This window comes from Microtus oregoni, unplaced genomic scaffold (genome assembly GCF_018167655.1).
Source record: "Microtus oregoni isolate MIOR12 unplaced genomic scaffold, Mior012 000127F_ref0000509, whole genome shotgun sequence".
In the NCBI taxonomy this organism is placed as follows: domain Eukaryota; kingdom Metazoa; phylum Chordata; class Mammalia; order Rodentia; family Cricetidae; genus Microtus; species Microtus oregoni.
In genome coordinates, this window is record NW_024544770.1 from 1318062 (window position 1) to 1333701 (window position 15640).

Here is a 15640-nt window from a genome sequence, read left to right on the forward strand (position 1 = left end):
ATTCCTCTTCTCAGAGAGCCCAGCCCTTCCAAAGGGCAGTTTCCTGCAAAAGGAGTTAGTTAGGCAAAGCCACAATCCCCAGCCCTACCCCCACCCCCAGGTAATACCACCCTCTTGCAAAAGAGAGGTGCACACATCTCCATCAGGGGTAGCTGTGAGTATAAAAAGGAAGGGGAACCTGGTTTGGGTAGGACGTACCTAGACAATATCAGTTGCTACAGGATTTTCACGGAGTCTAACCAGAATGCGATGCCCAAAGAATGGCAGGTTCCCTTTGCCTGGGTACTGAATGGAGCCAGCCATCTGTGACAGCATGGACAGCCACGTTCTCTCTATACCATGGAGACATCAGGCATAGCCATCACATGCCCCATCCTCCCAGGGAAGCAAGGACGATTCCGGCAAGCAGAAGGACAGTATCAGGACTGCTATTTCTGGATTCACCATGGATCCATTTTCCCAAAGAAAGTACTTTCCCTTTGCCCAGAGCTAGCCATGAATTCTCGTTAGTTGCTTAGGCTCCAGACTGTGTCAGACTCTCTGAAAACAGACAATCCTGATATGTAGATAAAATCTTGACATTGCCTTTCGTTTTCCCAGTAGGCCCTTAGAAAGGACATTTAGTGATCCTCTAACATGGGTGCTTTGCTTGACAGCTGACCATTGCCACTATGGAGAACCAGACAGTAGAAGGTAGATGTATCAGGCGATTCTTCTTGTAAAGCTCCTTCCAGTTAAGCCTATAGTGTACCATGACCTATGTGTGGGATGTGTGGGTCCCCCTGACCTCTGAAGTCTCAGAGGCTCTCCTCAGCGACCTCCCTGCCCAGCAGACCTTTCCTACCCTTCCTGTGTCCCTCTTCACACTGCTATGTGTATTCTCCTACAGGAGTTCCTTTGGTTTTCTGAAAGCCAGAAGGTGCCAGAAGACTTCACTCTGTTACCCCTCTTACCCTTCCCAATCCACGTTTCTTCCTTCACTCTATCTCACCCACAGGGAGCCTCTCTCACACTTTGGCTCCCCTTCACTTCTCCCTAGGCAGTCCTCTCCTCCACAGCCCAACTCCATTTCCTTCTCCTCCTCCCCACAGATTCAGATCTGCTAAGTCCCATTCCATTTTTAGATGATACTAGCTCCCTTCTCTCACAGGCTGAATTGACAGCTCTTCCCTCCTTCCCTGCTCCACCCAGCAAGCACACCCAGTGTTTTCCACAAGGCAAAGTGCTTACAGACAGCATGCTATACACACAGAAATGTGTATCCATCAGGACAAACTTATGCCCATGGTGAGCTCCCAACACACTTAAAAGCAACAGGCACTGAACGTCTAAAAATGACAACTTTATTTCAATAGTTGTGGCACAACTTTGCCAATTAGACATATTTCACTAAGTCATAGACATGGATATGAACATCATCGTCAGATTTCATCAAGTACACCGATGGTTTGGCTTCTACTTCACCAATCACTTTGCCGGTCCTTTTAGAACCGTCGTCTTGGGTATATTCCACAATCTTGCCTATCAGCCCATCCTTAAATTTCAGTCTTAAATCTGGTCGAGGAATCTCATTGTATTCTGGCAGGATACGGAGGTTGCCCTCTTTATAATCATCCAGAAGCTGGTACATGTATAAGGTGGGATCATTTGCATAGGTAATGTAAAACCAGGCATTAAGTATAGGAGCTTGGGCCAGAACCATCCCCCTCCAAATATCTTTTACACCTTGCTCACCCTCAAACAAGTGCTCCACCGCTTTGCCAATTATGGTATCTGCAAAGTTAGGATCAGGGAGTGGGGATGGATTGACTGTATCAGAGAGCACCTTAAGGGACAACACTCTTTCATCTTGGTGAAGTTCCAACCCATAGACGCAACCAATTCCATCGTATTTCACAAGATAGAGAGGGGGATTAAGAGGAACCTGATGGAGAACCGTTCCTCTCCAATGGGTGATGGGCCCATCCCCTTCCTTCCACTTGTGAGAGATTCTGTGGCCCACGATGTTCCTTTGGGCCAGGGATGAAGATCTGTTCCTCTGCCTCTTCTGTGCAGGTGTTTTCTTGGTCAAATCTGCAGTCTCGGTCTTGGCGATCTTGTCACAGAACTCATGTCCAGCACCTGCATCTGCGGGTTCCCCTTGGGCCTCAGTGGTGCAGAAATACTGGGTGCTGGTGCCTGGGTCCATGGCTGTGTTGGGGAAACAGGAAGAGATAAAGGGTCAGCTTACTCATGGCCCCGCCCCGTTAGATGCCTCCACTCCAGGGATCTGTTCTCTAACCGTCTCCCACCATCACCCCCGGGAACCTGACGGCAAAGCTGGACACCTGGCTGGGTGCCTGTTGATGTGCTGTGCTCTCCTGGGTTCCCTGGTTCTGTTGTGACGGGCTGGAGACCTTCAGCGGGGCAGCGGATATGGAACAGGATTTGGACCTCCGAGATGCCGAAAATGGCGACGCCTAAGCCCAACCGTCACTGCCGCGCGCTCCATGCCCCGAGCCATGTGCCCTTTGCCCCGTGCCCCCCCGCTCACCGCGCCCTGTGCCTTTTGTGGCCCTTTGGATGCAGAGCGGAGAAGAGGGGCAAAGCTCCTCTCCTTCCTCCACCTTGCCCTTCACCTCAGTTTGCTGAGCATCCAGCCTGAGGCTCACAGCTCTTGCAGACTACAAAGGCTGCTCCCCTGTACCCATCTCTGGGCTTCTCTGAACTGGTTTCCGAATCTGCACTGGTCTTTTATTGCCCAGTTCCTGCTGTCTGCTGCGGATGTCCTCCCTGTGCCCTCTGCGTGCCCTAGGATTGCTACTCTGTTTCCCCTGCCCGCTCTGTGTGCCCCCCTCCCCCGCTCAGGCCTGGAACCCACCTAGAAGCTCGCCTACCCATAGGCGTCCTGTTGTGGGGTCCAGGGCTCCGTATGCCCATATTGGATACCTTGCTGCTACTTCTGTTTAAAGCCCGCAGCAAAGGCACCAGCCTTGGCGATGCTCCCAGAAGGCCAAAGGGATGATCCATCTGCCCTCCAGGGCTGCCTCAAAGGGTGGCAGGACAGATGACTGGAGGACCCGTGGTGTCCTGAGGCTGGTGGGCTCTTGGCATCTTCAGCTTTCCTCCCATGCAGGCAGCTGCCCTGTCACCTTGGAATTCCAGAAGCTGCTGCTCTTCTCTCATTCTGTATATTAATTTGTCTCACCCTTTTTATGCTTTCTTTTGCAGGGCTTTTTGTTGGTGGTGGTGGGATTTTTTTCTTTTTTGTTCTCAATCAATCTCTCTCTCTCTCTCTCTCTCTCTCTCTCTCTCTCTCTCTCTCTGATCTGTATCTCCTCTTGCATTTCTTTTCTGTCCAGTTTTCGTTACTGTGGTTCCTTCAAAGTCCTTTTATTTTTGTTGACTTTCTCATACTCTTTAGCTCCACCTTTCTACTTTTTTGCTTCAGATACTTTAGAAGTTCTTTAAATTATTTGTTATATAGTAAGGTCCAAAATATGCCCCTTTCTCCCCCAAAAGGCAGGGCCACTGCTTTGGTCCAAAATTGCGCCTAAATTAAGTTCAAACTGAACTCAAGATTTCTGGTAGATAGATAAAAGTCAACATTCTTCAGGAACTAGTGAAACTGGCTTGTCAGCTAAAAGGAGTCATTTTCTTTGCCTCTGCCTGGAGGGTCAAATGGCTCCACAGTGACAGACACCTATGATTGCATCCCACAGTCCTTGCTGGCCTTCAAGCCATGCCAGTCTAGAGTCAGAGATTTGTGAAACACGTTGAAGCACCTGGCTCCTGGCCTTCCTCACTTCCACATCTATCCTAAACTGCCAGGCCTCACCAGATCCCAGGTTCCCTACCCTCAGCTACTCATCTTCCTGGTCCATGCCCTGCTTTCCTAGCCTTGGCTATGTCTGGTCTCTTTCCTTTTTGCACTGCTCTGGATTCTTTAGATGCCTCTGGATGCTCTCTTACCCATCAGTAGTTTCTTAATTGTGCCCCTCACTGACAATGTCAAATTCACATGCAAACACAAAACTCACTAAGTTTGGTCATAAATAATACATCATATTATATACAAATGAGTTTTGCTTATGATGATGTGGATATCCAGTGCCACATAAACCCAGTGTGCGACTCAGTTCAATTACATTAGGCACAGGGTTAATTTCTTAGTATAACATACTGACAAACACACCTGTTGTGTGTTTAGTTTTTTTTTTCTTTTTCCTTCCTTCCTTTCTTTTGTTTTTGATTTTCAATACAGGGTTTCTCTGTGTAACAGTCCTAGCTGTCCTGGAACTTGCTCTATAGACCAGGCTGGCCTCGAACTCAGAGAGATCTGCCTGTGTCTGCCTCCCCAGTGCTGGTATTTAAGGCACTTGCCACCATCAACGGGCTACTCGTGTTTCTTTAAAATAGTATATATGTGTACATTAGATCCAACTACCGGTTTTAAAGAAATACAGGCTTGTTTTACCTCTAAATCATTGTCATTGTGATTTCAACTTGTAAACAACTTGGGTTAGGTGCTCAAACATGCTATGGGTATGATTCATTTTTCTGTACTTTCAGTTTATGTATATTTTGTGGTACACAGCCTGTAATTCTGGAAATAATATTAGATGTTATATGAGGATGCTTTCTACTACATTTAAGTAAAACCAAATAAAGTAGGTTTTCTTTTTCAATAAATGGAGTATTTTTTGGACCGCCTGGCAAATGGAGTGGGTGTTAATCTAGGAACTCGGGTTAAGGACTGAATTATGTCTTCATCAACTTATATTTTGATATCTCAGAACTTAGCCCCTAAGAATGTGACTTTTTATGGAGATTGGGTCTTTGTAGAGGTAATTAAGGCAAATTCAATCATGTATATCTGTTGTAATCCAATGTTCTTATATTTATTTATTTATATATATATTTATTATATATATTATATATATAATATATATATATTTATTAATATATATTATATATATATATATATATATATTTATTATAGTTCTTACAATAAATCAGAATACAGAGGCACTCAGATAAGGTGACCTGATGTCAGAAAGGGAGACCAACATTTAGAAGCCGAGAGAAATGCCCTGAATACAGATAAACCCTTTATTTAAACTTAGGAAGTTCACAATTTTGAGAAAATAAGTATTGTTGTTTAAGCCACTGAGTCTGTGCTACTTTGTCAAAAGTGCCCTGCATGCAAATACCCTGTTATGCCACCAACAGCCAAATTTTCCTCTGTCTTCTATTTTATGTTCTCACTGTCACCCTAAAGTCTTAGAACTGTTCTCAAGTCTAGCAAAAAAAAATGCTTTCTCATTCACAAACACTGGGACAAAGAGTTATTTCATTGTAAAATCTTATCGAAAAATTTCTTTCAAAGTTATTTTGTGTTATCACACGTCATTTGCCTCCCTTTGTAATATAGTCCCCTCAAATGCAGTTCCTAGTTATTTTTTCTTTCTTTCTTTCTTTCTTTCTTTCTTTCTTTCTTTCTTTCTTTCTTTCTTTCTTCCTTATTAAAGATTTCTGCCTCCTCCCCACCACCGCCTCCCATTTCCCTCCCCCTTCCCCATCAAGTCCCCCTTCCTCATCAGCCCAAAGAGCAATCAGGGTTCCCTGCCCTGTGGGAAGTCCAAGGACCATCCATTCCACCTGCATCCAGGTCTAGTATGTGAGCATCCAAACTGCCTAGGCTCCCACAAAGCCAGTACATGCAGTAGGATCAAAAACCCATTGCCATTGTTCTTGAGTTCTCAGTAGTCCTCATTGTCCGCTATGTTCAGCGAGTCCGGTTTTATCCCATGGACTGCCTGCCTGAAAGAGTCTGAGTTTGCCCTGGCAGAATGGTGCAGAAAGCTGGCATTTTAAAATAGTGTGGCTTTTTCCTGCTACGGTTGAAAACCAAAAAGCATGATGTCAGCTTTTCATCAACACTATGTAAGTGTATGGTGGCAGGACCTCTTAAAAGAACTGCAAGGTTATGCAGCTAAAGCTGAGTGAGGAAGCCTCTCTTAAATGAGAGTGCTTCCTTGCCTCTAGCGAACAGAGCAGACCCGAGAAATTGCTGCTACTGAGAAGCCATGCATAATGCTGTTCTTTAGTTCTAGAATTACTTCCCAAGCTGTCTCAGGCATTATGTGGATACAGTGGTCCAGGTGGGCGCCATCTTACACTTTAAACCAAAAACCTTACAGGCTAAAGTACGCTTACTATAGATCAAAGGGTTGATTGTAGTGGGAAGCTCTTAAAATCGACTAAGATCAGAAAAAAAATTACATGAAGCAAAAAGCCACAGAGACACAATAGACAATTCATAATACTAATTAAAGATTTCAATAACTACTTTCAGTAGCAGTTAGGATACTAGAGAGAATTTAACAGTGAGATAAAAGACTTGAACAACACTAAGAAGCAAATAGTCTTAGAAGTACATCCACACTACATTCCACCCAAGAGTAGCAGCACAGAGATTTTTCTTAGCTCAATGTAGAACATTCTCCTGAGGCAGGAGAACTGAAAGTTCAACTACAGAGAGGAAATGTTGGAAAATAAAAATTCAAATGAAGACAAAATATATGAATATCGTCGGCGCCAGGAGAGCAAACATTGGGGTGAGTTTCTGACCCCGCGGCCGGGACAGGGAACTCAGAAGTTCCTCAACCCCCTATCCTTCTTGGGCTCTCTGCAGAGCCTCTACTCCCTGCATACTGCCTCTTTCTTCCTATCCCACCCAGCTTGCATCCAGAACCCTCCCCACCTCGGCCCCCCTGCCCTCTTTCGGCACATAACATCACCCAGCCCAGCCTGTCTGGGTGCTGGGTCCGTCCGAATCCTCAGGGCAACCAAGCGGGCGGGAGTTCCTTTGATTCACTAGCCTGCCTTCACCAAGCAAGGTAGGCGCTTTGTTTACGAGCTACCCAACCAGCACGGAGACCTGATCTCGGCGCCAGGAGAGCAAACATTGGGCACGGAGACCTGATCTCTGCGCCAGAAGAGCCAGCATTGGGGAGAGCCATCATTGGGCATGGAGATCTGATCTCGGCACCAGGAGAGCCATCACTGGGGAGAGCCATCACTGGGAAGGTACATCAGTAGGCAAGGAGACCTGATCCTGTAAAAGAAGAGTCCATAGGGGAGCATTCGGAGGAAGAGATGGGCAGGCGCCAATGCAAGAATTCACCCAACAATCTGAAAAGCAACATGAAGCCACCAGAAACCAGCAACCTCACAACGGGAGGACATGAACATCTTAATCAAGAAGAAGTAGAAAAGATTGACATATGAAAGTGATTGACGCCCTTAAACAGCATGTAAAAAACGCCCTTATAGAAATGGATGAGAAATATAACTGAAAATTTGAAGAATTGAATAAATCAGTGAATGATACCCTAGAAAACCAAGGAAAAACAATCAAACAGATAATGGAAACAGTTCAAGACTTGAAAACTGAAATGGAGGCAAAGAAGAAAACACAAACAGAGGGCCGGCTGGACATGGAAAATTTAAGTAAACAAACAGAGACAACAGAAAAAAGCATAACCAACAGAATACAAGAGATAGAAGAAAGAATCTCAGATTCTGAAGACACTATAGAGAAAATAAACACACTGATCAAAAAAAACAGCAAGTCCAACAAACTCTCATCACAAAACATTCAGGAAATATAGGACACAATAAAAAGACCAAACCTAAGAATAATTGGAGTAGAAGAAGGAGAAGAAGTGCAGCTCAATGGTCCAGAAAATATATTTAATAAAATTATAGAAGAAAACTTTCCCAACCAAAAGAAAGATATCCTATGAAGGTTCAAGAAGCATACAGAACATCAAATAGGCTGGATCAAAAAAAAAAATCCCCTCGCCATATAATAATCAAAACACAAAGCATACAGAATAAGGAAAGAATATTAAGAGCTGCAAAGGAAAAAGGCCAAATTACTTATAAAGGTAAACCTATCAGACTTACACCTGACTTCTCCATGGAAACCATGAAAGCCAGAAGGTCCTGGATAGATGTACTGCAGAAACTGAGAGACCATGGATGCAAGCCCAGACTACTATACCCAGCCAAGCTTTCGTTCACTATAAATGGAGAAAAATAAATTTTTTCAGGATAAAAACAAATTTAAACAATACGTAGCCACAAATCCAGCCTTACAGAAAGTAATAGAAGGAAAATTACTAACCAAGGAGTCCAACAATGGTCACAATAACTCAGACATCTAGAGACCCTTCACCAACACAACTCAAAGAAGGGAAACACACAAACTCTACGGCTAAAAAAGTGACCGGAGTTAACAACCACTGGTCATTAATATCACTTAATGTCAATGGACTCAACTCACCTATAAAAAGGCACAGGCTAAGAGATTGGATAAGAAAACAGGATCCAACATTCTGCTGTTTACAAGAAACACACCTCAACCACAAAGACAGGCACCTACTCAGAGTAAAGGGCTGGGAAAAGGCTTATCAAGCAAATGGACCTAAGAAACAAGCAGGTGTGGCCATACTAATCTCTAACAAAGTTGACTTCAAACTTAAATCAATCAGAAGAGACGGAGAGGGGCATTTTATACTCATAACAGAAACAGTTCATCTTGATGAAGTCTCAAACCTGAATATCTATGCCCCTAATATAAAAGCACCCACGTACGTAAAAGAAACATTGCTAAAACTCAAGGCAGCGATCAAACTGCACACACTAATAGTAGGAGACTTCAACACTCCTCTCTCACCAATGGACAGGTCAATCAGACAGAAACCTAACAGAGAAATAAGAGAATTAATGGAGGTAATGAATCAAATGGACTTAACAGACATCTTTAGAACATTCCACCCAAATAGGAAAGAATATACCTTCTTCTCTGCAGCTCATGGAACCTTCTCGAAAATTGACCACATAGTCGGTAACAAAGCAAACATCCACAGTTACAAAAAAAAAAATTATTAACCACCTGTGTCTTATCAGATCACCATGGATTAAAGTTAGAATTTAACAACAATGCTACCCCCAGAAAGCCTACAAATTCATGGAAACTGAACAGTCAACTACTGAACCATACCTGGATTAAGAAAGAAATAAAGAAAGAAGCTAAAGTCTTCCTGGAATTCAATGAAAATAAAGAAACAACATACTCAAACTTATGGGACACTATGAAAGCAGTCCTAAGGGGAAAGTTCATAGCACTAAGTGCCCACTTAAAGAAAACAGAGAAAACACACATTGGAGACTTGACAGCCCACCTGAAAGCTCTAGAAAAAAAAGGAAGCAGCCTCCCTAGGAGGAGTAGAAGACTGGAAATAACCAAACTGAGGGCTGAAATCAACAAAATAGAAACACAGAAAACAATACAAAGAATCAATGAAACAAAAAGCTGGTTCCTGGAGAAAATCAACAAGATTGACAAACCCCTATCCAAACTAATCAAACGGCAGAGAGAGAATTTGCAAATTAATAAGATCAGAAATGAAAAGGAGGACATAACCACAGACACAGAGGAAATTCAGAGAATCATTAAATCTTACTACAAAAGCCTGTATGCCACAAAACTGGAAAATGTAAAGGAAATGGACACTTTTTTAGATAAAGACCATATACCAAAGTTAAACCAGGACCAGGTGAACAATCTAAATAGACCTGTTAGTCGCGAAGAATTAGAAGCGGTTATCAAAAACCTCCCTAGCAAAAAAAGCCCAGGACCAGATGGTTTCAATGTGGAATTCTACCAGAACTTCCAAGAAAACCTAATACCTATACTCCTTAATGTATTTCACAATATAGAAACAGAAGAGGCATTGCCAAATTCCTTTTATGAAGCTACAGTTACTCTTATACCAAAACCGCACAAAGACTCAACCAAGAAAGAGAATTATAGGCCAATCTCACTCATGAACATCGACACACAAATCCTCAACAAAATACTGGCAAACCGAATCCAGGAACACATTAGAAAAATTATCCATTATGATCAAGTAGGCTTCATCCCAGAGATGCAGGGCTGGTTCAACATACGAAAATCTATCAATGTAATCCATCATATAAATAAACTGAAAGAAAAAAACCAATATGATCATTTCATTAGATGCTGAAAAAGCATTTGACAAAATTCAACATCCCTTAATGATAAAAGTATTGGAGAGATTAGGGATACAAGGGTCATACCTAAATATAATAAAAGCTATATACAGCAAGCCGACAGCTAACATCAAATTAAATGGAGAGAAACTCAAAGCCATCCCACTAAACTCAGGAACACGACAAGGCTGTCCACTCTCGCGATACCTCTTCAATATAGTGCTTGAAGTTCTAGCAATAGCAATAAGACAACATAATGGGATCAAGGGGATTCGAATTGGAAAGGAAGAAGTGAAACTTTCATTATTTGCAGATGATGATATGATAGTGTACATAAGTGGCCCCCAAAACTCCATCAAAGAACTTTTACAGCTGATAAACACCTTTAGTAATGCGGCAGGATACAAGATCAACTCCAAAATATCAGTCGCTCTCTTATACACAAAGGATATGGAAGCAGAGAGGGAAATCAGAGAAGCTTCACCTTTCAGCATAGCCACAAACAGTATAAAATATCTTGGGGTAACTCTAACCAAGGAAGTGAAAGATCTATTTGACAAGAACATTAAGGCATTGAAGAAAGAAATTGAGGAGGATACCAGAAAATAGAAGGACCTCCCTTGCTCTTGGATTGGGAGGACCAACATAATAAAAATGGCAATTCTGCCAAAGGCAATTTATAGATTCAATGCAATCCCCATCAAGGTCCCATCAAAATTCTTCACAGATCTTGAGAGGACAATAATCAACTTTATATGGAAAAACAAAAAACTCAGGATAGCCAAAACAATCCTATAAAATAAAGGATCTTCTGGAGGCATGACCATCCCTGACTTCAAACTCTATTACAGAGCTATAGTGATGAAAACAGTGTGGTACTGGCATAAAAACAGAGAAGTCGACCAAAGGAATCGATAGAAGACCCGAATTTTAACTCACAAACCTATGATCACCTCATTTTCGATAAAGGAGCTAAAAGTATACAATGGAAGAAAGAAAGCATCTTCAACAAATGGTACTGGCACAACTGGATGTCAACCTGTAGAAGAATGAAAATAGACCCATATCTATCACCATGCACAAAACTCAAGTCCAAATGGCTTAAAGACCTCAATATCAGTCCGAACACACTGAACCTGACAGAAGAGAAAGTGGGAAGTACCCTACAAAAGATGGGCACAGGAGATCGCTTCCTATGTATAACCCCTGCAGCACAGACATTAAGGGTAACATTGAATAAATGGGACCTACTAAAACTGAGAAGCTTCTGTAAAGCAAAGGACACTGTCACTAAGACAAAAAGGCAACCTACTGACTGGGAGAAGATCTTCACCAACCCCGCAACAGACAAAGGTCTGATCTCCAAAATATATAGAGAACTCAAGAAACTAGACTTTAAAGGGCTAATTAACCCAATTAAAAAATTGGACACTGAACTGAACAGAGAATTCTCAACAGAAGAAGTTCAAATGGCCAAAAGACACTTAAAGTCATGCTCAACCTCCTTAGCGATCAGGGAAATGCAAATCAAAACAACTTTGAGATATCATCTTGCACCTGTCAGATTGGCTAAAATCAAAAACTCCAATGATAGCCTTTGCTGGAGAGGCTGTGGAGGAAGGGGTACCCTCATCCATTGCTGGTGGGAATGCAATCTTGTGCAACCACTTTGGAAAGCAGTGTGGCGGTTTCTCAGGAAATTCGGGATCAACCTACCCCTGGACCCAGCAATACCACTCTTGGAAATATACCCAAGAGATGCCCTATCATATGACAAGAGCATTTGTTCAACTATGTTCATAGCAGTATTATTTGTAATAGCCAGAACCTGGAAAAAACCTAGATGCCCTTCAATGGAAGAATGGATGAAGAATGTGTGGAATATATACACATTAGAGTACTACGCTGTGGAAAAAAAACAATGACTTCTCTAATTTTGCATGCAAATGGATGGAAATAGAAAACACTATACTGAGTGAGGTAACCCAGACCCAAAAAGATGAACATGGCATGTACTCACTCATAATTGGTTTCTAGCCATAAGTAAGGGTCACGGAGTCTACAATTGGTGAACCTAAAGAAGCTAAGTAAGAAGATGAACCCAAGGAAAAACATGTAGTTATCCTCTTGGCTATGGGAAGTAGACCAAATTGTCGGGCAGAAAATTGGGATCTTGGGGGTGGGGTGGGATGGGGGTAAGGGGAGAGGGGGAGAGAAAAGGGAGAAGGGGAGGATAGGGGGAACTTGGGGAAAAAGGATGATTGGGATAAAGGAAGGTTGGATAGGGGAGCACAAAAGCACAATTTTTAGTTAAGGGAGCCACCTTAGGGTTGGCAAGAGACTTGAACCTAGAGTGGCTCCCAGGAGCCCAAGGCGATGTCCCCAGTTAGTTCCTTGGGCAGCTGAGGATAGGGAACCTGAAATGACCCTATCCTATTGCAATACTGAAGAATATCTTGCATATCACCAAAGAACCTTCATCTGGTGATGGATGGAGATAGAGACAGAGACCCACACTGGAGCACTGGACTGAGCTCCCAAGGTCCCAATGAGGAGCAGAAGGAGGGAGAACATGAGCAAGGAAGTCAGGATCATGAGGGGTGCACCAACCCACTGAGACAGTGGGGCTGATCTATTGGGAGCTCACCAAGGCCAGCTGGACTGTGACTGAAAAAGCATGGGATAAAACCGGAATCTCTGAACATGGCGAACAATGAGCGCTGATGAGAAGCCAAGGACGATGGCACAGGGTTTTGATCCTACTTAATGTTCTGGCTTTGTGGGAGCCTAGCCAGTTTGAATGTTCACCTTCCTAGATATGGACGGAGGGGGGAGGACCTTGGACTTTCCACAGGGCAGGGAACCCTGACTGCTCTTTGGACTGGAGAGGGAGGGGGAGAGGAGTGGGGGGAGGGGGAGAAGGGTGGGAGGAGGGGGAGGGAAATGGGAGGCTGGGAGGAGGCGGAAACTTTTTTTTCCTTTTTTTAATAAAAAAAATAAAAAAAATACATGAATATCTATGCCACTACTAAATTAGTGCTTAGGGAAGATTTTAAACTATGACTGTCTGTTTAAAAACCAAGAAAAAGGGGCTGGAGTGATAGTTCAGCTGTTGCAAGCCCTTGCTGGTCTTGCGAAGGACCCAGTTTGGGTCCTGCAAGCCAAATTCAGGAGTCACATCCTTCTGCAACTCTAGCTTCAAGGTATATGATCCCTTCTGGGATCTTCAAAAACCAAATGCCCATGCTCATGCATAGAAAGACAAACACACACACACACAACACAACACACACACACAGACACACACACACACACAGACACACACATATTTAAAGAAAAATATCAGCTCAGCAACCTGGCCTTTTGTTTCAAGACACTGGGATAAAGGAATAAATAAACCTAAAACAAACAAGAATTATAATATGTTGGAGATTTGAGTGAAAATTAATAAAAAGATAAAATAGCAAAACAGTACATAAAATCGATTTATCCCGTTTCCAATTGTGGGAAACATTTTTTTGAGAACAAAAACATGTGTAGTGTGTCCTCCTGCAGCAAAGTTTTGCCTTTCAACTGAGTTACCCTCCTCTGCTGGGCTGCTTTTCTTCCTATGTTATCTTTCCCAGAAAGGGTCCTCTGTTTTCAGAGTTACCCCTCTCAAAGGAGTAACCCTCCTCTGCAGGGTAACTCTTTGCTGAGGCGACACCTCCTTGTGCGGTGATTTTTCCCAGGAGAGGGCCTTCTCTTTTCAGAGTTATGTTTTTCAGATGAATGACCCTCCTCTGCAGTGCAGGTTTGGATGGGGTGACCTCTCCATGCAGTGTGATCTTTCCTTGCAGAGGGTACCCTGCCATGGTACGCCTCTCAAAAGAGCAGCTCTCCTCTGCCGTGTACCTTTTTATGAAGCAAAGCCTCATTGAAAGGTGACATTTCATAGGAGAGGATACTCTATTTGCAGAATTACCCTTTTTAGACAAATGACTCTTTTCGGCATGGCAGCTTTTGATGGAGTGACCTTCACCAATAGAAGGTACTCAAACTGCTGAGGTACCCTTTCCAAATGAGCTTCCCTCCTCAGCAGGGAATCTGATCCTCTGAGGTTGACCTCTCCCTGTGGGGTGAACTTTTCCTGGAGAGGGTCCTTTCTTTGCCAGTTACACTTCTCAGATGATTGGTCCTCCTCTGCAGAGTGGCTTTTGATTGGACAACTTCTCCCTGCAGGGCGATCTTCACCTGCAGAGGTCTTCTCCCTGCCAAGTTACCCCTCTCAAATGAGTACCCCCTCTCTGCAGGGTCCCTATTTCTGAGGAGAAGCGTCTCTGCATGGTGACATTTTACAAGAGAGGGTCTTCTTTTGCAGAGTTACCCTCTTCAGATAAATGACACTCCTCTGCAGCATGACTTTTGATAGGGTGACCACTCCTTGCATGGCGATCTTCACCTGCAGCAGTTCCTTTCTACCCAGAATTACTGCATTCAAATGTGTAGCCCTCCTCTGCAGGGTACCTTTTTCTGAGGCAAAGCCTCGCTGTATGGTGACATTTCACAGGAGAGGACCCTCTCTCTGCAGAATTACCCTCCTCACAAGAATGACCCTTCTAGCAGCATGACTTTTGATAGGATGACCAGTCCTTGCATGGTGATATTCACCAGCAGATATTCCTGTCTCCTCTGAGTTACCCCACTCAAATGAGTAATCCTACTCTGCAGGGTAACTTTTTCTGAGGCGATGCCTTAAAGTCATCTCCTTCCCTAAAATGTTGGTCACGAACATGAGGACCTTTCTTTCAGGAACTCACTTAAATAAAACCAATGAATTGCATATTTTCTAGTATTATCTGGGCAAATGAACGGAGAACACACCCCAGAAGTCTGTTGTCTGAATTAGTTCCACTCCCAGGATCATATCTCTTGATTTTTTTTAACAAATTTAGTTCATTTATAAAGACTTTATAGGAGCTGCTCATTGCATGTCCAATAGCCAGCACTAAGTGCGGTTTGTCTGGAAACTATTTGTACACAAACATCATCTTGGGGATGGGCTTATGCTCTTTTGCCAATCGGTAGTCCTATGCAAATTATCCTATGTTCCATAGCCAAATGATTGGACCACTACTATGATGTCATTGTGGTGTCATGTGAGGTGAGGGAGGGGGCATTTTTTTTAAAGACCATGCAGTCCTTAAGCACACACAGATCCCCAAGCTAATGCTTCTCCAGTGCTAGCATTAAAGCCTGCATGCCTTGAACATCTCTCTTGATTAATATGTTCTCCTTCCTCTTACTCTTTCTATGCCTAAATCACTTGGTCCCTACTCTTCAATCCTGAGTTCAAGGGTGTGGAAGAGCTCTCAACTAAGGGAGCTGCAGCTCAGAAGCTGAAAAAGAAAAGGGTGTCATCTCCAGCCTATTGTCACTGCGGAAGAATAGGTTTCTTTTCAGTCTCCCCTTTTTCATTGTCTCCAAATTTGGTACAACTCTGAACATGGCAATGAGTTCATTTCCATTCACCCCGAGGATGTAAGAACAATAAATGAAGCTATTAATCCGTGTATCACAAAAAATAAGCACTTAG

General features: G+C 43.3%; 1 protein-coding gene across 1 annotated transcript; it reads right to left on the reverse strand.

The window, feature by feature from the left end:
- Positions 1–1375: 1375 nt before the first annotated feature.
- On the reverse strand, positions 1376–13919 carry LOC121444465 (spindlin-2-like). The gene is made up of 2 exons (XM_041646275.1): positions 13718–13919; positions 1376–2190 (listed from the first exon to the last, which is right to left on the reverse strand). Exons 1-2 carry the CDS (start codon positions 13917–13919, stop codon positions 1376–1378), a joined length of 1017 nt encoding a protein of 338 aa, XP_041502209.1.
- Between the last annotated feature and the right edge of the window lie 1721 nt (positions 13920–15640).